The following is a 22,617-nucleotide window of genomic DNA, read 5'->3' as shown; positions in this document are numbered from 1 at the left end:
TGATTAGTGGCTGACTTGAAACCTGACGTTGTCTCCTGGAAGTTACTAGTAATGGGCAGTGGGCGGAACAGCTGGGGTTGGCTACTGGCCTGGCGGACCGGCCTGTGACAGAAGGGCAATGAGGCACGTCCCCTATCTGTACCAGGATCTAATCCAAGGCGGGGCCCCAGGGCTTGCTGCAGGGCTCCCGTGAGAGGATGTGTGAGGAACATCTGGGCTGCCCAAGACTAAGCTTGTCTCTCAGTGACGTGAGGTAAGGACAGGGGGTCACGCCAGGCACCAGCAAGCCCTGGGGACACATGAGTGCAAGACCCGGAGTCTCTCTGACTTGGCGACCACACACGACCCCACCGCTGGCCACTTTGGATCCCAGATCCCTGGTCACAGATACCTGCAGAGGGGCTTTCCCAGAGACATGCTGTCTTGTGAGAACCTGCTCTTGTGCCAGCCCTGCTGGCCCCGTCAGAGACCCAAGAACTATTCTTGCCAAGAGACCAGGTACCTCCTGTTCCTTCCTTTCTGCTGAGCATCTGTGTACCAGGGACCATACTGGGCCCTGGAGGTGCAGCACCGCTACTCCACTGTCGGGCCCTGTGTTGCCCACACCACAGCTCACTAGAACCACCAGCACCTCTGTTCTTCAGAGAAGATGAGGAGAGTCCAGGAGGGGCCGGGGCTCCAGAGTCTGCAAGCATGTCCCCTCGTTGTATACGCAGTGTCTGCCCGCCCAACCCCCCAAGATGTCAACCTCAGCACCAGTGACTCCTCTTTATCTTAAGGTCCCTTTTATTCCATTTCTAAGTGTCTAAGAAAAGGCTCTGGAGAAACAGGGCTGCGTCCATTACCAGCGATGGCATGCCCAGGGACCCCTTCATGGCACTGGGACAGGGCGGCCCATGTGACCAATCATTCTACCAAGCCAGCTTGCTTCTCAGGTACAAGTACAAAGAGATGGAGAAAGCAGAGCAATTTCCTGCCCCCGTGCAGCCAGGGAACCTGGGGCCTACAGGACAGCTGGCACCAACCAGGGCATGCACACTTCTCCTTCTGCCTCACCCGGGGGGCCCCGGCCCTCTTGCCCACACGTTTCTACGCTGCAGATGAAGTGGGTCCAGCCTCATGCAGCTGCCTTAGAAACGGCCCCTGTTTCCAGCTGATGAGCTGGGAGGATAAAAAGTGGGACAGGATCCCTGCCCACCCTGAGAGGTCTGTCTAGTAAACCGGGAAAGTGTAAACAACGTCTCCTGACCCCACCAGCCAGGCTGCACAGCCAGCAGTGCTCCCTGCAGCAGGCGGGCTCTGGCCCAGGCCCTTGGGACCCCCAGGTGGCCCCGGGGGACGGGGATGCACACTTCCTGCTCTCAGCTCCCAGAGCAACAGGCTCGTGCTCAGAAGACGATGTGAGACACCACACGCCAGGGGAGGGCAACTGGGAGACCCAGCCCTGGCACCCTGGGCCATATTACGGGGGTGGTGTCCATGGCTTCTCAAAACCCTTGTATTTACGCCACCTGGGAGGGCTGCTGGGTATTCCCTCCCATAGGTCAGAGAAAATGGGTCATGTGGGGCCCAGAACAGAGAAGGCACATCAGGGGAGCTTGAGCAAGGGCTGCCACAGGCACTCCTCACCCCAAGGATACAGAGGCTCTGGGATCTCCCACCACTGTCAAGGACAGGGGCGTCCATGCAAAGGATGGCTTCAACCTGCATGAAGGAAACACTCCCTTCTCAGAAAATAACTGAAGAGGCTTCACTGTGGGTTCCCTGTCGCACACCACAGTCTGCCTATCTGTGGGGAATCTATGCCTGAAACTAAATTATCAAAGCCAACTCATCCTAGCTCCCTGTCTTGGCCCAAGTTTGGGCTCTAACTTGCAACTAAAAGTCATTTTAGACAACATAATTAAATATATCTCATTCTAACAGCTTTTAGATTCATGGTTTTAATATACTGCCACCGCATCTGCTGAGTTCCAGAATGATGCATTGCTCGAGTTTAGCAAACGATAAGAAAGAAGCTGTTAAAACGTCTGAAATGCAGTTACTCACCCTTATCATCAACACCGCTTTCCTGATGTCCCGGATGCCGTCGTACACGAGGCGGGAGGCATCGATAAACTCGTTCTCATCCATGGGCTGGGCTGGATCCGAGCTGAGGGCTTCCACAGCCGCCTCCACTTGCTCGGTAAAACGTGGCATGACTGTGGAGAAAGAGGCACGGCAGGTCCAGCTGGCCCAGCAGACAGCATTACTCTACCTGCCCCCCAAATCCCTCAAGGAGACAGAGGAAGCCAGGTGCATGATGAAGAGCCTGTGCCTCCAACCCATGTGAAGAGTATTTACAGTTGAAATAAACTAAATGCCATATTTTACCAAGACTCAAATCATCTTTGTCTCTGACCAGATTTTATAGTATTGGATTTGGATGGGAGAGACACGAAGTGAGAAAAATTGGAGGCCCTGCTTAAAACTAGGACCATCCTTAATTTAGTATTTATTCACTAAAAAGAGACTTAACTCAGAAGTTCATCTTTAATAGTATGTTCAGAATTAATCCCATAATTAGCTGGGGACACATGTGAAAGGAAAGTTGTCAAAGCCTTATAATTTGGCTCATCAACTTCTCAGTCTGACATTCACCCTGACATTACTGTATGAAAGCCTGAGCTACATCCTGATCTCGTCCTTCCTACCACGAGGGCCTGCACTCACAGGGTGGACATGTGTGTGTGGGGAGTACTAAAAAGGGAGGGAGTCCCCAAACCTGTGTTGGAGAGCAGCTTCGTGGCTTCCAGGACCTTCTCCGTGTAGACCCCTGGCTCATAGTTGTCCATCTCTGAAGTGACTACATGAATGACCCGAGCAGCCCGTCCTCGAATTGCACCGGCTGTGCGGTCCAGACCATCCACATCTTTCTCTTGGAGAGCAATGACGCATTTGTTCACATCTTCCAAAATGTGATTCTCTAAATAACAAACAAAAAGCCGAATAAGGGAAAGGGCATTCCACTAGAAGGGGGACAATGGTACGCTGGCATCTACTGCTCACCGAGTGCTCATTTTGTGCCAGCTGCAGAGCCAAAGCTTCCCATGTATCATTTCACTGAAGACCAGACTAACCACTTAATTAACTGTCCCACAGAAACTCAACCCATAATCACCTCCAAGGATAATAATCCTCAATTCCAAGTTTATAGAGAGAGAGAGGAAGTGATCAAGAGATCTTTAAAGTACAGTTGTTCTGTAAGCCAGGCAGAAAATTCAGATCGCAGAGACCTTGGTAACTTCTCTCTTCTTTAAATAATTTCACTAGCCTTATGTCCAAAACAAAGTCTAAAATAGAAGAAAGGGTTCATTATAAGTCTCTATCCTTCCAGTCCTTTGCCCTTCCCTCTAGTAGATGCCAGTACTCAGACAATTTGCCAAGAAGCCAGGACAGCCCTGGGGTAGAAGGTGCTAGAAAGCAGAATGAAGCCACCCCTGGAGGGCACCAAGGGAGCCTCCCTGATACAAAAACATTTAGTATCCCTTTCATGGGTGGCCATGGGCCTACTGTGGTATTTGCAAAGACCCTTGAATTGTGTTAAGCTGACAGGTGGCTCCTACCAATCAGAGAAATGGATGTGGACGACCTACCAAAATTATTTTTCCTCAAAGCAAAATGCTTGACACTAGAGTTTGGGAACGTCAGAGTAAAGAGCTTCTGCTTCATCTGTAATTACAGCAAAGTAGAAGCAACTAAAATATCCAAGGGTAGAGTAGGTAATAAATTATGGGCACTATACAGCCACTAAAATGGATGATGTCCATCTGTAACAGCTGAGCCAGGATGGTCCAGGCAACTGTTCTCACTCACCCAGAAATACAGGGACCACCAGCAGACAGCCCAGATAACAGGGCTGCTCAGACTATGGGGTGGGTGCAGAGTGACATAAAGGAAAGCCCCATAATCATCTGGCCATTCCTGCTCAGACAAAAAATGAGATGTAGGCCGCCTGGATGGCTCAGTCAGCTGGGCAGCTGCCTTCAGCACAGGTCATGATCTTGGAGCTCTGGGATCAACTCCTGCATCAGGCTCCCTGCTCAGTGGGGAGCCCTGCTTCTCTCTCTCCCTCTGCTCATTCTCATAAACAAATACATACATACATAAATACATAAATAAAATCTTAAAAAAGAAAAAAAAAAAAAAAGACATGTAGTAACTTGTAGAAGACATGCTCCCTTGCCTAAGCCAACAGGTGATTTCTTTGCCGGCCCTGGCCACCATAGACATCGGCGTGTCATTATTCTGGACTGCCTCCTGATTGAATCCACTTCTAAAAGCCAATTACCCTTCCCCTGCAACCTCTGCTAACATAGTCAAGTGATAGGTGACAGTGTCTAGAAGGGAGATAGCAGATAGCGTGACCTCTTAAGATACTCCCAACAAGACAGGGGTCCTGGTGCTATTTCCTTTCATGTCCAAGGGAGCCAGAGGCAAGTGGTACTCAGCATATCCAGCAAAGAACAGAGCACCACAATGCCCTGCCTCTGGGCTTCAGAATCCCCTGCAGGCCCCAAGAACCAAAGCCTTCCTCTCTGTAGTTCCCAAGAGACTGTAGGCAGGGGCTCCCTAAGGGTCTCTCTGTTCTGAGACCACTGGTATAATAGAATAAGATGGAAAAAATCACTACGAGAAGTAACAACGTGAAAGAACTGAAGAGATTTGGCAAAAACATGTTTCCTCTAAAATTAAACACACCCTCCCATACGATCCAGGAGTCACACTTCTTGGTATTTATCCAAAGGAGCTGAAAACTCCTGTCCACATAAAAACCTGCACATGGGTGTTTAGGACAGCTTTGTTCATAACTGCCAAAACTTGAAAGCACCCAAGATGTCCTTCAGTGGGTGAATGGGGAAAATAAGATACATCCAGACCATGGGATATTGTTCAGCATTGACAAGAAATGAGCGATGAAGCCAAGAAAAGACATGGAGACACGTTCACTGCATATTATTAAATGAAAGAAGCCAACCTGAAAGGCTACACACACTATAATTCCAACTATATAACATTCTGAAAAATGTTAAAACTATGGAGACAGTAAAAAAATATCAGGAACTGGAGGTGGGGAGGGAAAAACAGGCAGAGTACAGAGGATTTTTAGGGCAGTGAATACTGTATACGACACCATAATGATGGATACATTTATCCAAATCCACGGAAAGTACACCAACCGAGAATGAACAGTAATGTACATCATGGGCTTTGGGTGATAATAATGTATAGGTTCATCAATGGTCCTAAACGCGCTACTACAGTGGGGGATGCTAATGATGGGGAAGGCTGTGAATGTGTGGGGTCATGGACAGATGGAAAATCTCTATCCTCCATTTAATTTTGCTGTGAGCTTAAAATTGCTCCAAAAGTTATTTCTTTTCTTTAAATAAATTAAAATATTTCCAATGAAAGCCAAAATTTCCTATTACAGAAGGGAAAAATGAGTTACCACAGTAAGTAGCTAAGAAGACCCTAGTTTTGAGTCTACTAATTAAAAAATTAGAGGGGACTTGCTAGGGTTTCCATCATTGTACTATTAACAGAAAAAACAGATCAAACTTTTTACATAAACAAATTTCAGAGGAGGATATGTGAACCAACCACAGGAATAAATGAGTGGGGAGGCCACTGGAGGCATCATTTATATACATACTCTCTACATAATTAATGTAAACTGAACAGACTGGGATTGAGCCTGTGCACCATACCAGCCTGCGGGGTAAGAACTGCTGCGTTTGCTAATACCTAACACATTTTACATTTGTATTTCCTATCAAAGAAAGGAAAGTAGAAGGATGGAAAGGAACGAAAAAGAAGGAAAAAGGATTCCTCACTAAACCATGGACCAATGTTTTCTCATAATACTGATTTTAAAACTCATCCTGTTTTAGGATTCTTAGTACAGGGCAGGAAGCACATCTTAGAATCAATGAAGCATGGCATTCTTTTTTGTTCATGAGACAAAGCAGCCTGAACTTCCACCAAGGATTTGTTAACCTGCGTCTAGACACCTATGTTTTTAAAATCGATCTTGACTTTCTTGAATTCAAACTGGCTTTCCTCCAGTGAGCCTAAACCAGGGAAGGATTTGCCATGCTTCAGCACCAAAGGAAGGCTTCTATTTTGGGAAGCTGACTAAATAGTCTCTACAGTCACTGCACAGCTGTCTCTAGGAAAGCCCCATCCAGCTGTGGCTACCATATACCCAGGACACAAGCACCGATTCTGCTCTCTGCACTTGGGCCCCTTAGCAGAAATGAGTTTGCAGTGGACATGGACAAACATGGGAGGGTTGGAGGTACCTACGCTACCTTAAACCATAAATTCCTTTAGCTTTAATTGACTTTTCAAGGAAACTCAGCAGGGGTCCATTATGGGTAGAAAAACCAATCTGTACCCCATTAAAGACTCCGTTCAACACTGGAGGTGCCTCTAAGTGGAAAAAAAATCCACAGATACAGTCTATTTAGTAAGGATCATATTATGGACACTATTCTGTTTTTCTTTTTTAAGATTTATTTATTTATTATTTATATGAGAGAGAGAGAGAGAGAGAGAGAGAGAGAGGGGCAGAGACACAGGAGGAAGGAGAAGCAGGCTCCATGCTAGGACCCTGACGCAGGACTCGACCCCAGGACTCCAAGATTGCATCCCGGGCCAAAGGCAGGCGCCAAACCGCTGAGCCACCCAGGGATCCCTATTCTATGTTTTTCATTTCAAAATCTTTCTAGGCCAGCCTTCAACTATCTACCTCATTCTTTTTGATGGCTGCAAAGTACCCTACTGAATAGACAGAGGTACCATAATTTACTTATCTAGTCTTGTCTTAGACGTTTTGATTGACATGAACACCCTTGTACAGGTATTTTGGGAAACATCTGTGTACATATCCCTGGAGAAAATTTCTAGCAATAGGATTACCAAGTCAGAGGGCATACATGTCTAAAGTAGATATGTGGTGCCTAATTGCCCTCCAGGATCTGAGCCAACTGGCATTCTTCAGAAAGGCTGCATGAACTCATACTTTAATCCACAATGGATAACAGGGCCCATTCTGTGTACCCTTTGCTTCTGGTTATCTCTATCTCTACCGATGTATACTTATGCAGACATAAGAGATGATAATCTGTAACAGGAAACATACTGAGTCACTGACATTTACCCTGTTATAGACTAGCCATTTGGGAAACAAACAAAAAAAACAAACCAGGGGTGCCCAGGAAGCTCAACTGGCTAAGCCTCAGATTCTTGGTTTTGGCTGAGGCCATGTGCTCAGAGTCCTGGATTGAGCCGCGTGCTGGGCTCCGTGCACAGTGTGGAGTGTGCCTGAGATTCTCTCCCCCTGCCACTCCCCCATGCTCCTACACTTGCTCTCTAAAATAAATAAAATCTTTTAAAAATTAAAAAAAAAAAAAATCACCATTAATTCATGAGGAAGCCAGAACATGTAGGTATTAACTATCTTGTACAAGGTCACATAGCTAGTGGGCATGGGAAATTAAAACCCAACTTCACCACTGCCTTATCTTCAGTTTCATAGGTATTTTGCTCTTAAAAACAAACAAAAAAAAATTGATATAGTAATCCTTTTATTTAACGGCCTTCCGTTAAAAATAATGACCTTGCAATCAGACCAAATTCTTTGAGCACACTGACACTTAATGAAGAAGTACAAATTACCAATCTTAGTTAGGTGTTGCCCTAAAGTATCTAATACAGTATACTATTTGTTTCCAAGAGCATGTGGTAAAGAACTATAATAACCCCAATCAGAACCACTTTAACCAAATACTTGAATTTAAGGGGGTAAGAAAAGGAACTAAAACTTCCACATGTAAGCAGAATAAATGCACAAGAAAGTAAACTGCATTTCCATGGAAAATGTTTATCAAATACAATTCAAATGAAATTCAGCCTTTATCACTTTGATAAATTTCAAACTCCTGTCCTTAAGGATCAGTCAATATAAATATACTCAGGATTTGCTGAATGCACTCTACCATCTTACCCATTTCCAATATTTACAAGGGACATTTTGAATAGAACTAGGTGAAAAGGAGCCCCCGCTCCCTCTTCCCTGGAGGTGGCCTGCATGACCCTCTCTTTCAAGTGCCACTGTCTCATATTTCATATACAGCAACCCAAGTTTCCCTTGCCCTACAGCCTCAAGAAATGCTTTGTGGCTTCACCATATACACAAAATGACCATTACTTACTTTACTTACTTAGTTACCCAGGGATCCCTGACCATTACTTTTTGAGCACAAATTTAGATAGGACTTGTGACAAGTATGGGAGAACTTTGGGAACCAAGGGGACCAAATACCCAGGAACAATAGCAAGAAAGCAGTCCTATCCCTAAAAAATGGGTTCTCACTGGAACTCAATGAACAGGCTACAGTGAACGTCTAAGCACCATGGACTCCAAGGATCTGATGGTGGAAAATCACTAGTGCAAATGTTCCATAAAATCTATCACACTGCCGGAGGTACCAGAATACAATACAACTACTCTAGGGAGTCTAGCTGCTTCTTTAATCTGCACTTAGCAAGGATTTATGAAGCCCACCAAGCCGAAGCCAGACTCTGTGCTGGGCACATGCCTGGCAGCCCCTTACTCAGAAAATGCCTATTTCCTTGATAGAACTACCAAAGCATCAGCGTGCCACAGGGCAAGGAGAAAATGGCAAGGGGGGCAGATTAGAATGAGGACGAGATGTGGCTTTTTGCCTAAAGGCTGCCCACGAACGCAGATCGACATCTACTCTCCAATCCATGGTGCACTAGTGATGCTAAGGACTGCACGCCACTGGGGCCTGCCCAGTTCAAAGCAGGTTCCTCATGATGAGAGCCAGTCGCTTCCCTAGCAAGGCTGTATCGGGTGAGGTGGGAAGATGTCCCTAGTCACCCCACACAGAAAGTGCTAAAAGCTCCCATAGGTGAGGCAGGTATGTGAGGATATAAACGAGTGTGAATGCTAAAAACTAACTGGTCCATCAAGCAGAACTCTGCAAAGGCATCTAGTTGTCTCCTTCTTCATCCCATGCCCCTATAAAGCATAATGTAAGAGAGTCAGAAGAATTATAAATAATAGCCTGGCCCTGTTAATCATTTAACTGCTTGACTCTGCTAAGCAAGCCTAGGGTAGACCTCTAAAATTCAGATACTCTGAAACCACCACCATGTTCTGACAGAAATGTTCCATGTGTTTGCTAAATAGAAACTGTCTAAACTCATTCAATCGAGTCAACCCTTACACACTCCTACATTTGTATAAAAACTGAACATACTCACCAGATAAAAGCATATGTTAAAGAATTTGTCTTCTCTTTGCCATGCTATTGTTTTATATCCTATACCCTAAAGATACTGCCTGGATCCCACTAAATGCTACTGTAGAATCCTTTTTGTTCTCCAATTTGAAGACTGTTGCAGGAGGACATTTGATTCTATTACATTTTATTTTGCTGTAAGAAGGACTGAAAATCCCTTGAGACCAAACTTGAGCTATACCCAACCCAATCATAAGAAGTGTAGGAATGTAGTCTCTTCTCTCCAGAGGGGGCTTTACATTTAGATTTCAGATTTTGTTGTTTGCTTAAAAGTGTGCTGTGAAGGTGGAATGTTGTTCTCTAAACCTATGAAAAAGAGTAACTCAGTACTTCATTGGGAAAAACAACAGAAGGCCAAGATTTCCCAAAAAAGCCATTGCTGCATTTTTGGCACCTGCAAAGATGTGCTTGCAAATGGGTTTTTTGTTTTAAAGTACCAGCACCTGCAATTTGGCAGTCCTGCAGGAGCGTGGTTCATCCCCTCTCTCTGCAGTTTATGGATTGCCTGCTCCCCACTCTCATGTACAGCCACAGCTACCAAGCTCAGGGAGAACAGGCAGAGACAGGAGGACACTGGCATGCGGAGCACACTATCATCCTATATACAGGTAATTGCTGGAGGACTGTGCTATGCATGTATTTAAGCCCTGCTTCTCTTTCAAGCCCCATTGAAACTCACATCTCCCATGTTCCAGCCTGTGGTTACCTGGGGTGACAGGCAAATTTGAGTCCTCCAAGTACCCAGCCACTGACTGCCCACAGCCACCAGCCACAGGAAGCCTGGCACCTCCAGAAAACGAGCAGTGCAGCTAAGGGCAGCAGAGGCCCTGTTAAATGAAGAATGCATTTCTACTTGCTCAACTTGAAGGGGATGGATTGAAATTTATCTCTGTGTGATAAACAGTGAATTGCAGTTGACAGACATTTTCTATATGAATGCAATTTACTATGTCATTACCAGTTTATGTTTATATAATGAAATCAACTGTTTTTGTGAGGTGAATTACCCAGATTTATTTTTTGCAAGTTCATAATTAAATGGCACTTAAATATTTCCTCTCTGTTTTCTGTCTGTCATGGTGCAGTTAAACTATGATCATTTCTGAGAAAGAAAGGAAGCAGCTTTCCAAGAAGTGGGGGGGTGGAGGGTGGGTAAAAAAAAGAACTAAAGGTGATGGTGTTATGAATCCCTTCTCCTAAGTTTCACAAGCTCCTAACAAATACAGCCTCTCCCAGGACCCAGGTCAATGTGTTTTCTAAATACAATATCAGCAAAAGGGCTGGGTGGTGACGGTGCCATACAGGTAACAGCTGAGTTGCAAAATCTTAACTCTACACGAACAGGGCAAAAATGCCAGCCAGCTTTCTAATTCCTGCTTCTAAGATCAAGACTAGCCCCAATTCCCACTTCACAGGAGTGCTAGTTTGTTGTTGTTTTTTAATTAAAATGAAAAGCATCACAATATCATTGCTAGAATAATTTATCTGCTCAGACTAGGGGGCGTTTTGATTGTCCATTATTGTGACAAAAGTAATTTTGCACATTCTCACATGCTTCTCTGGAGAACCAGCTCATTACCTGAGACAGCCAAGAAGTCATCAATGGAAGTAATGTCATCGACAGCATCTGTGAGAACACGAACTTGTTTTTCCCACTGTTCTTTAAAAAGATCCATGTTCTCTTGGGCCAGTTTACTCTGTGGTTTTGCTGCTAAAGCCAGTGCAGCATTGATAACCTGCAAAGATATTGAAGTTTCATGTTTACACTTTCAGAGTCAGGAAAATAAAGTATGTGGAACACTTTGGGCAGTAGAGTGGCTGCGGCTTTGTCTCACACGTGTACCAATCACCAGCACCGGTGACACCGCATGTTCCACCACAACACTCACAAAGATGGAAGAGATAAGTGTTAGACAATAGGCTGTAAGTGTGAGCGTAAAGGAAAGACACTGGAAATGCACATATGTAGTGAAACAAACTAATAAAACTATCTCTGTTCTCTCCACTCTGTGATGGCAACTCTTTAAAATTTTTGACACGGTATTCAGGCTTTTTTCAAGTTTGTTTGTGGGCGGGGGGGGGGGGGGGTGGCGGGCGCGGGCAGAGACACAGGCAGAGGGAGAAGCCTGACATGGGACTCTATCCCGGGTCTTCAGGATCACACCCTGGGCTGAAGGTGGCGCTAAACTGCTAAGCCACCCGGGCTGCCCCAGGCTTTTTTCTATACACAAATGTATGTTAAGTATGTATGTCACACTATCTTGTTTCTTCTTTTAAGTACTTCTCCATATCATTAAATACAGGTTAAAAACATTGTTTCTTAATACATCCTATGGATGTACATTGCAGTTTTCCTATTACACAATTTCTAGGTTTGATTCAGTTATCCACCATTCCTAATTACCTTGTGATGAACATCTGGTATGTCAGATTCTGCACAGCAACTGTAAAATTTGTTAAGTTTAAAAAGTAATTCTAGGGGTGACTGAGGGGCTCAGTCAGTTAAGCATCCAACTCTTGATTTCAGCACAGGTCATGATCTCAGGATTGTGAGATTGAGCTCCACGTCGATCCCACAGAGCATGGAGCCTCCTTAAGATTCTCTCTTTCCCTCTGCCTCCCACCCCCGTCATTCATACATGCTCTCTCTAAAAAATAAGCAATAAAATAAAAAGTACTCTGTAAAAACAAAACAACAAAAATCAACCAAAACGTACTCAGCTTTATGGAGATATAATTCATATGCCAAAAATTTCACCCATTTAAGCCACACAATTCAACAGTTCTTGGAATATTCACAGTTGTGAACCATCACCACAGAAATTTTTGGAACATTTAGAACATTTTCATCACTCCAAAAACAAATCCTATATCCACCATCAGTCATTCCCATCTCCCTCAATATTCCTTAAACCGACCTACTGGCAACCACTAACTTTACTTTTCATTCATTCTATGCATTTGCCTATTCCAGGCAGTTCATATAAAGGGAATCATATTAATATGTGGGGTTTTGTAACTAGCTTCTTTTACTTAATGTTTTCAAGGTTTTTCCATGTTGGAGAATGTGCCAGCATTTCACTCCTTTTTATTGATGAATAACAGGCCATTAAACAGATACATAAGATTTTATTCATCCATTCATCAGTTGATGGACATCTGAACCACTTCTACCTTCTGGCCATCATGAATAAAGCTGTAATGAACATTCATATATATATTTCGTTATTCTTGGATATATAAGTAGGACTGGAACTGCTGCGTCATGTGTTTAGCTTTAGAGAAACTGCCAGACTGTTTTCCAAAGCAGTTGCACAATTTTACATTCCCACCAGCATGTATCAAGGTTCCAATTTCCCCACATCTTCACTAACACTTGTTTCTTTTCTTTTCTCCCACTCTCTTTCTCTTTCCTTTTTAATGACAGCCATCCTAGTGGGTGTGAAGTGAGATCTCATTGTGGTTTTAATTTGCATTTCTCTGATGGCTCAGGATGTTGCACATCTTTTTCTGTGCTTATTGACCATTAGCATATATTCTTCAAAGAAGTACCTACTCAGATCCTTTGCCGTTTTCATTCAATGAGTAAACAACTAAATGAAACTGAGGGAATAATCAGTAACGCTTCTAGGTACAAGGTCCTTATGAGAGTTATTAGAAATAAATATATTTGTAATAATGCAACTTGGAAAGTAAGCAAAGACAAGATGAAACTAGTGGTGATGGAGTGGGGATCCGGATAAAGCAGAAAGACAGCTACCACAGAGGCACTGAGCATGGAAACCAAGGGGAGGATCTAGGATTCATTTTCTGAGGTGCCATAGGAACCACATGCCTTTAGGTCATGTGTTTAATTCCCAATGTAGTGGAGCAGTACTCAAGAATAATTATCAATTTAGCCCTTAAAGACTTGTTAACAAACTGAAGAATCAATCACACTTTCCAGACCAGTGCAGCTGCCCCTCTTTCCCCCGACAAACAAGTGGAAGTGCTGGACCACCAAAACTAGCAAATACAGATTTGGAGACGTGGGGGACTGGGCCATCCACTTACTAGTTATTAATGGCCCACCACTTTCAAAGGTATATGGGTTTAAACTATTAGGTATTTATGAGAAGAGATATGCCATCAGCTTTTCACAGCTATGCCGTGGTCTTCCCCCATCTGTGTCATTTCAAGGCTTGTTCTGTCTCTTTTCCTTCTTGCCATTCATTCACTTTCCACCAGGTTTCACCAGGGAGGACTATGCTCTTCATTTTTTAATTGATTCACTAAATGCATCAATGAATCAGAGCAGAGTTAGACCTTGTAAGAATATCTGGTTGAAGAAAATGTTTCCTAAGAGAGCCAAATAAACAGGGGCAAGGAATTAATTATATGTTTTAAATACGATTAATCCTCTATTACAAAGAGAAAATTGGTCTCTTTGTTCTGTAATATCTTATCTCAAACAGTATAATGGAGAAAAAGTACTTTGTCTGAGGTTAACTTTCTCATTTTCATTACAAAACTGTTTACAAAGGACATGTGATAAATTAAATACTCATTTCTGATGACTCATAGTAAATCAGAAATAGAAAGATACTTAACATACTACTTTAAATAATCATAAAACCTAATACTTAGTGGTGAAATCTAGAACCGCTTACCTTAAAAATAAAGATGTTATTAATGTTAACCTACCATCACCATTAGTTAAATAATAATATAATAAAATAGCTAATAAAATAAAATGGGAAAGAGAAGTACAAGAAAAAGCTCTTCGAAAAAAGACAACAAAATTACTTCTCGATAGAGATGACCTTAGTTCATCTAGGAAACTGCAAAGTCACCTAAAAAGAATTTTACAATTATTAAGAGTAATCATTAAGTAATCATTAAGACCATAGGGACGCCTGGATGGCTCAGGGGTGGAGCATCTGCCTTTGGTCAGGGCTGATCCCAGGATCCAGGATCGAGTCCCACATCAGACCTCCTGCATGGACCCTGCTTCTCCCTCTGCCTGTGTCTCTCATGAATAAATAAATAAAATCATTTTTTTAAAAAAAAAGGTAGTTAGACAATATAAATATACTTTAAAAATGAACAAATTGTTCTATATGCCAGAAAAAAGTTAGAAAATAAAATAAGAATATCATATCTTTTTGAAAGCAATTCATAGGAAATATAGGGGGTTAAATCTGTGAAGAAACCCACATGATTGAAATAACGCTAAGTGACTAAACTTTTCTAAGGTACATTACAAAAACTCAAATAGCAACATATTTCTTGTTTAGGGGTAGGAAGCATGACCTATCCACAAATTAATCTGGAGCAATAAATAGCTGGGAATAGCAAAAAAAAATCTTGGGGAGAGCAAGAGAAATGAAGTGAGATAATTAAAATGTAATACAAAGCTAAAGTAATTAGAACAGAATCATCTAAAAACAGACCCTATCAGAGAACATAATTCAGTGTACGATAAAAGTGACGTCACAGACCAGTGGGGAATAAAAGTACATTATTTTTATGTTTGATGTGCTCTCTGGAGAAAAATAAAATTAAAGCCTCACTTCATGCTTACATTTAAATGCTAAGATTGTTTTCAGATAGATGAGATAACAAAGCTAAAGCATTTGTTTATGCTTTCATTTAATATTTAAATAGAAATATTTTTAAAAACAAATAAATAGAAATATTTTACTTCCTTTTTTTTTAAAGGTTTTATTTATGAGAGGGGGGTGGGGGGCAGAGACACAGGCAGAGAGAGAAGCAGGCTCCATGCAGGGAGCCCAACGTGGGACTTGATCCCAGGTCTCCAGGACCAGGCCCTGGGCTGAAGGCGGTGCTAAACCACTGAGCAACCGGGCTGCCCTATTTCTTATTTCTTAGAAAACTCTCCCCTATCTTGCCCTATTTCCAAGTAACAGTGGGAGAAGACAATTCATAAATTTGACTACATTACTTCTGTATTTAAGTATATATAACAGATGAAGTATATAGTGTTAGGTAAATCTATTAACGAGAACACCAAGATACTAGTAGAAAAATGGGGAGAAGAGATGGACAGCCTACCTAAGATCAACGAAAAATGACTAGTAAACAACTAGGGGAAAATATATACTGTCACAAATCAAAGAAATAAAAATTAATGTGTTAATATTTTTCCTCAATAAATTTGCAAAAGGCCCAAAACTAGGCATTACACCATGTTGAATGGCAACCTTTTTTTTCTTCAGGATTTTATTTACTTATTCATAAGAGACACAGAGAGGGAGGCAGAGGCACAGGCAGAAGGAGAAGCAGGCTCCCTGCAGGGTCACGCCCTGAGCTGAATGAAGGCAGACACTCAACCTCTGAGGCACCCAGGTATCCAATCCTGAATGGCTGGCAACTTTAAAAATGCTGCTGTTGGCTAAAATCTCTAGAACAACGTCAAACAGGACATTCTCATCTCGTTTCGGACTGTAGGGGAAAAGGAGTCTGTTCCCATTAAATATTATGTTGCACCATTACGTGGGAAGTTATCAGGCTGAGCAAATTCCCTTCTATTCTGGTTTACACGGTGTTTTTCATCAGGCTGTGATGGTAGACTCTGTCAAATGCTTTTTCTGTTTTATTTCCACTATTCTGGCTATTTTTTGCTTGTCTCCTGTGCTGCCTTGTCTTTCTCTACTAACGATGAGGTTCCTCAAGTTTACAACCTCTGCTGCCTTCTCTCTTTTGGTACTCCTCCCCTCACGGCGGGCAATCTCATCTAGTTTCACGATTCTGCATACCACGTGGGTGCTAACTACGCCTGTACCTCCTACCTGGACCAATCATTTTAGCTCCCAACTCATATTCATGCTATGTACCAATCAACTCCACTCTGATATCCCACAATTTCCTGCACTCAATCGTGCTGAGTGGTCTTTCTTCAAAAAAAAAATTTTTTTTTTAGATTTTATTTATTTATTCATGAGAGACAGAGAGAGGCAGAGACACAGGCAGAGGGAGAAGCAGGCTCCACGCAGGGAGCCCGACGTGGGACTTGATCTCGGGTCTCCAGGATCACACCCTGGGCTGAAGGCGGCGCTAAACCTCTGAGCCACCTGGGCTGCCTTTTATCTTCAAAATTCTTGATCACTCAAGATGAATAATGTTTGAGGACGTTTCTTTAATCAGTCAATGTCCTCAAGTCTGGACTCTAAATGAGTATTTGTGTCACATCTTCTCCTCAAACCTGTAACACTTCCCCCCAGCATCCTCACTTTTAACTTATAACTCAGCTGCTTCCTATTTAAATGACGTGAATGCAATCAAAAGATAATGTCTATAGGTTCCTATGACCACATCGACCCACCTACCTGCATCTGAACCATGTACTATCTTACCTTTTTAAAAATGAGGTGTTCAATCTACACTCCCATCTCAGATCAACCTTTCTGCCTGTCCACTAGATTTCATTTCATCTGCCGTGCTCCAGGACATTGCTCTAGCAATTCTCCCTCTATTCTGTATTATTAATACAGATATTAATATCTGTATCAATATTCTCTTCTAAATTCTATTGATCATACAGATGCTACTCGCTCAACAGGGCGTATGCTTGAGATCCTCTCTCTCCCTCTTCCCACTCCCCTCACACATGCATGTGGATTTTCTCTCTAAAAAAATAAATCCCGAAAAACCACAAAAAACAAACCCAACCATGTGATTATAAGCTAATTTTAGCTCTCAACTAAAAATAAAAACAAAGGAACTCTCTCAATTCTATATCCATCTTATGTTATACTATCTCATGTTTCTATAAACCTAAAAAAGCTGCCAACATGCTAACTTCAATCCCTCTCTTCTCTCTTGAACCCACTCCATTCAAGCTTGTGTCTCCTCAACTCCACATAGACTTCTTTTGTCCAAGGTAATTTATGACATCTACATGTTGCTGAATCCAAGGATCAATTCTCAGTTCACATTCTACAACTATTGATGTGAATCAACATCCTTCCTGGAAACACTGTTTTTCACTTGGCTTCCAAGTAGAATCAGTTTCTGGTGTTCTGGTCTTACTAACTCTTCCTCAATCTCCATTGCTAGATACTGCTCACCTCCCCAAATTCTAAATGCAAGAGAATCCCAGTTTCAGAGGTTCTTAGACCTTTTTACTCTACGTATACTACTCATTCCATTAATAAGTACTTTCAGGCTCACAGCTTTAAGCATTACGTGTATGTTAATGAATCTCAATTAATATATTTGTCCAGATCTGCTCCCTGAATTTCACTTAGCGGCCTGCATACTAATTTACATGCTCAAAACTGAGCTCCTGGTGGTGCCTAGGTGGCTCAGTCGGTTAAGCATCTGCCTTCAGCGCATGTCATGATCGCAGGGTCCTGAGATCGAGCCCCACCATCAGGTTCCCCAGTCAGAGGGGAGCCTGCTTCTCCCCTTCGCTCTGCTGCTCCCTTCAGCTCCTGCTGTCTATCGCTCTACACGCTCTCTCTCTCCAATGAATAAATAACATCGTTAAAAACAAAACAAAACCGAGCTCAACTCTTCACCCAAACTACTTTTTCCTATCAAAATAAATGACAGTTCCATCTTTCCAGCTACTAATACTGAAAACCTTGGATTTCTCCCTGACTCTTCTCTTTCCCCTCCACCTCACATCTAATCCTTCAGTAAATTCTATCATCAAAATATATCCAGACTCTAACCTGTACCCACCATGTCCACTGGACTCTTTTCCTTGATTAGCATAATAGCCTCTGTTTTGGTTTCCTATTGCTACTGTAACATATTATCAAAGTAGTTGAGTTTAAAACAACACAAATATGTATCTTAAAGTTCTAGATGCCAGAAGTCTAAAGTGGATCTTACAGAGCTAAAATCCAAGTGGCAGACCTATTCTTTCTAGGCACTTTAGGGGAGAATCCAGTCCAACTCCTAAAGGATGCCCACATTCCTCTGCTTGTGGCCACATCGCTCCAATTCCTGCTTCCATGATCTCAGTATCTTCTCGGATTGCTGATACCCTTGGCTCCCTCCTATGAGGACAATTATGATTATTTTGGGGAAGCCACCGGGATAATCTAATCACTTATAGATCCTTAGTGGGTTTTTTTAACCTTTGCAAAGTTCCTTTTGCCATAAAAGGCAACATATTCATAGATTTCAGGAATTAGGAAATGAACATCTTTGTTGGGGGGGAAGGGAGAGATTATTCTGCTTAGCACAGCCTGCTGAGAGGTATCTCTGTTTCTAACCCTCCTGACAAAAGTCACAGGGAGAGTGTTCAAACCTAAGTTAGATCATGTCAATCCTCTAATCAAAATCCTATAATGGCTTCCCATTCAGAGTAAAGAGCCAAAGCCTTACCATGGCCTTAAAAGACCCCAAACCACCCAGACTCTTGTTAGATATCTGATCCCTTTCCTCAAAGCCTCTGCCTTTGCTGTTTGATCTACCTGAGTGCTCTCCCCTCAGGTACCCTCCACAGCCTGCTCAGTCATCTCCTCCAGGTCTTTGCTTCTAAATCATGTTCTCAGTGACATCTTTTCTGACATTCTAACACATCAGACTTTGTGGGATGAGGCTAAAGCAGTGCTTTAAAAGAAATTTATAGCATTAAATGTTTAAGCATAACATTAGAAAAGAAGCTATCAAACCAATGGTCTCAATGCTTAGAGACCAGAGAAATAAGAGCACATTAAACACAAAGCAAGTGGAAGGAACAACAGAGTAGTAATCAATGCAATATAAATCACTAAACCTCACTCAACAGCCAGTGTGAATATCCTTGTATCTACTACAGAAATTGGATTGTTAAAAACCTTCCCACAGGGCACCTGAATGGCTCAGTTGGTCAAACATCTGCCTTCAGCTCAGGTCCTGATCCCGTGGGTCCTGGGACTGAGCTCCACATCAGGATCCCTGCTCCAGGAGGGTCTGCTTCTCCCTCTGTCCCCTCCCCATGTTTGTGCTTTCTCGCTCTCGCTCTCAAAAAAACAAGAACAAAAAAACCCACCCACAAAGAAAAACTCAGGCCCAGTGACTTCATTGGTAAATGATCCCAAACATTTAAAGGAAGAATACTCATTATACAGCCTTTTCAAGAAAACAGAAGAGAAGGAAACTTTCTAAACGTTAGGATATGGAAGATGAGACTTTACAGAGAAAAGAAAACAAAAGACCAGTAGTATCAAAGTGCTAAGCCCTGCAAGGAGACTTGGTATCTCTGCTGGCCTGTTCCTTGCACATGCCTGTCAGAGTGGGTGGAAGAGGGGTGGGGCAGGCAAGGTACAGACACTTCTAGTCAGAAGCATCTCCTTCGAGCTCTTCTGTGATACTGCTTTGAAAGAAAACGTTAGACAATATCAAAAATGGAAAAGTGAGCTGGTTCAGAGGTAGATGGTTTTCTGATTGTGAAATAACAGATGGGTGAGAGCTGAGGTCACAAGGGTACCCTGGCCTATAGGCCTTGGATACCCCTTTAAGAGTTATATATTCTCACCACCAACAGGCCAGGCCTGTGTGGGTTTGTGCTTTATTTGATGCTTGTTAGGCCTGTCAGCTACTGAAAATGATCAGTGTTCCCAGAAGCACAAAGGGAAAAGCAGCAATATGGAAGATAAATCTAAGGAGGCACAAGAAAGAACAGGCAATTTCATAAGTTATTCCTCTAGTTAGCGAGAAGTACTAAAATGGAAAAAAGAAAAAGAAATGCAGATAAGCAGTGGCTTGAAATACTTAATTCGACCTTGTGTAGATTTCTAAGAAAGGCCATGCATTAAGCCAGGCTCTGCGAATTATTAAAGTGCCAGATCTGTATTAACCTAAATGTACAATGCTCATTCTCACAAATGAACTAAGGAAAATAAAATATTAAGTGAGATCATTTCCAAAATGCCCTCCTACAATTTTAAAGACTCAATTGTCAGAAATCACCTTCTTTTTCTTTTTCCTTTTATCCCCCCTGGCCAGCACCAAATGAACTAAAAAAGTGAAATGTCTGAGGCAGCTACCATGGACTAAGACTTAGGCACATTCACAAATAAGATATGTCAGGAATACGTGGGGTACAGATTCAGATCTTTCCTCAAAACAGTTGGAATTTCTCCTTATAAAAGCATGTGAGACTAGGGGTTTCTGCTCAGATGGAAGCGGGACCCCTCCTGGTGCAGAGAGAGCTCAGCCAGAGAGTAGAAGGCAATGCAGGCAGAGACAGCTGACCTACTTCCTTTTTATAATAGCCATGTCACCAAAAAATGTGGGTGCTTTTTTATCCCCCAAGAAAATAAAGCCACTTTCAGGTTCCTTCCTCCTCAACTTTAATCTCAAATATTTGAAGCTAACATCACATCACTTAACCACTAAAAAGTTAGTACTTTAGAATAGTTCCCATTTCCAAAAGTTAATGTGCTATGGGGTGAACCCCAAAATGGGGGAAAAGTTCCTTTAGAAGTTCCATCTATCATCTCTCCCTTTCAGAAAGGAATAATAAGGTCTAGAAGCCAACTCTGAACTATAGGTGGAGCCAGAGAAAAGCAGCCCCCAGCGTAGTTATGCACAGCGGGCACCCCCTGCACAGGGGAGTGGGCTTCCTAAATGCAACAGCCTGTATGAGAGGCACAAAAATAGCCTGGAAACACGTCACACGTGCTCCATCCTGGGGCCAGATACCGACAGCAATCTCACAATAAAGAAAGATACTCCCTAGGAACAGTCTACACACTATACAGTCTACACACTATAGCATATTAATTAAACCCGACCTTAAACTCCTGGCACACTATTTAGCCTAGTGGATTAACTTGCTTCGATTCTGTTTATCAAACAAGCCACTGACTGTGGACAGGAAGACCTCAGGACAAGGGCCCTGGTGCTGGAGATTGCTTCCCACATCAGGATCAAGACTGAGGAGAAGGCTTCACTGAAAACCCTCTTTCTCAGAGGGATGGCCACCAGCTCCTTTGAAGAAGAGGTCCTCTGAGGGTGCAACACATGGGCCAGATAAAGCCAGATGCAGTCCCAGAAGAGCGTAATTCTTTGCCATCCTCAAAGAATTTCATAACTTTTCATTAGTTACCAATCATTTAAAATGGAGACTGGACAGAAAAATCTCAATTGCTGACTTCTCTTTAAAAATAATGAAAAGGACCTAACAACAATGGGCTGGAGAAGAGTTGCAGCTGCCCCACGTAGAAATGGCACAGTTTGTCCCTGCCATGCCTGCAAATATCTGCTCTATTTGCAATCGTGAGCCTGCCCAGCCCTGCTTGTGCGCATGGGCAGGAATGAACCTACGCCAGGGTCTGGGGGGTAAGCAACACACTTAGAGAAACGTCTTTGTATCCAGAACATACACTCAATACCAAGTGTGATCTGGGCATAGTTTAGGCCTACTCTCCTAGAGGGTGTGTCCTAGCAGGAGAAATGAAACCACCCAAGAGAGGCAGAAACACTGCTCTCTGAGGGCAAACTCAAACCAGCGCAACATGGCCCCCCGCCACACATGATTTATGCACACCAACATTTCATTATGAACTACAAGACTCTCCACACAATTTTTCTCCTAAGCTTTAAGATCATTTATATAAATAATCTTGGTAGGTGTGATCAGCGTATGTTACCATCTGTTTCAGCTGGTATGTGAAAGTATTGTCACTTTTCAAGCATTTCAAAACCAAATGGAGAACCAAGGACATTAAAAACAAAGTGCTGATAGGGTAAAATGGCAAACTTGAGAAAAGGAAGCCAAATGTTAGGAATCTACTCTAAATTTACTTCATATACTCGGTCATCCATGAACTTTCTACAGGTGACTCAATCCATTGTGGTTTTTATCTTTACAGCAGCTACCAATTCCTACCAGATTTCATGACTGGATTAAAACAGGAAAGATGCCCATAGTATAATATGGATTCACAATCAGCCCATCATACTAGTGTTTAGACAAACCAACTCTCACTGACACGCTAGATCCACATGGGTGAGATAGGAACAAATGCCCTAAACCTGTGCACCAGTTAGGAGCCCAGATTAATAACCAGGTGCTACTCATTGTGGTGGCCTAGCTTGATTGTCAGGAATTATTTACATGAATGAGATCTCAAAATATATTTTTTTTAAGATTTTATTTATTTATTCATAGAGACACAGAGAGAGACACACACACACAGGCAGAGGGAGAAGCAGGCCCAATGCAGGGAGCCCGATGTGGGACTCGATCCCGGGTCTCCAGGATCACGCCCTGGACTGAAGGTGGCGCCAAACCACTGAG

At 42.8% G+C, this 22,617-nt stretch overlaps 1 protein-coding gene across 2 annotated transcripts in view; it reads right to left on the bottom strand.

The window, feature by feature from the left end:
• Positions 1-22,617, bottom strand: part of CTNNA1 (catenin alpha 1) — a 186,105-nt gene that overhangs the window by 4,648 nt on the left and 158,840 nt on the right. For both annotated transcript variants that reach the window (XM_077911874.1, XM_077911873.1), the window contains exons 11-13: positions 10,954-11,110; positions 2,765-2,965; positions 2,050-2,201 (exon numbers count right to left, since the gene is read on the bottom strand). In XM_077911874.1, coding sequence (XP_077768000.1) covers positions 2,050-2,201; positions 2,765-2,965; positions 10,954-11,110 — 510 coding nt within the window. The remainder of the gene's footprint in view (positions 1-2,049; positions 2,202-2,764; positions 2,966-10,953; positions 11,111-22,617) is intronic.

Source organism: Canis aureus, chromosome 10 (genome assembly GCF_053574225.1).
Source record: "Canis aureus isolate CA01 chromosome 10, VMU_Caureus_v.1.0, whole genome shotgun sequence".
NCBI lineage: Eukaryota > Metazoa > Chordata > Mammalia > Carnivora > Canidae > Canis > Canis aureus.
The sequence above is the reverse complement of the archived record's forward strand: the minus strand, read 5'-3'. Positions and strand labels throughout refer to the sequence as shown.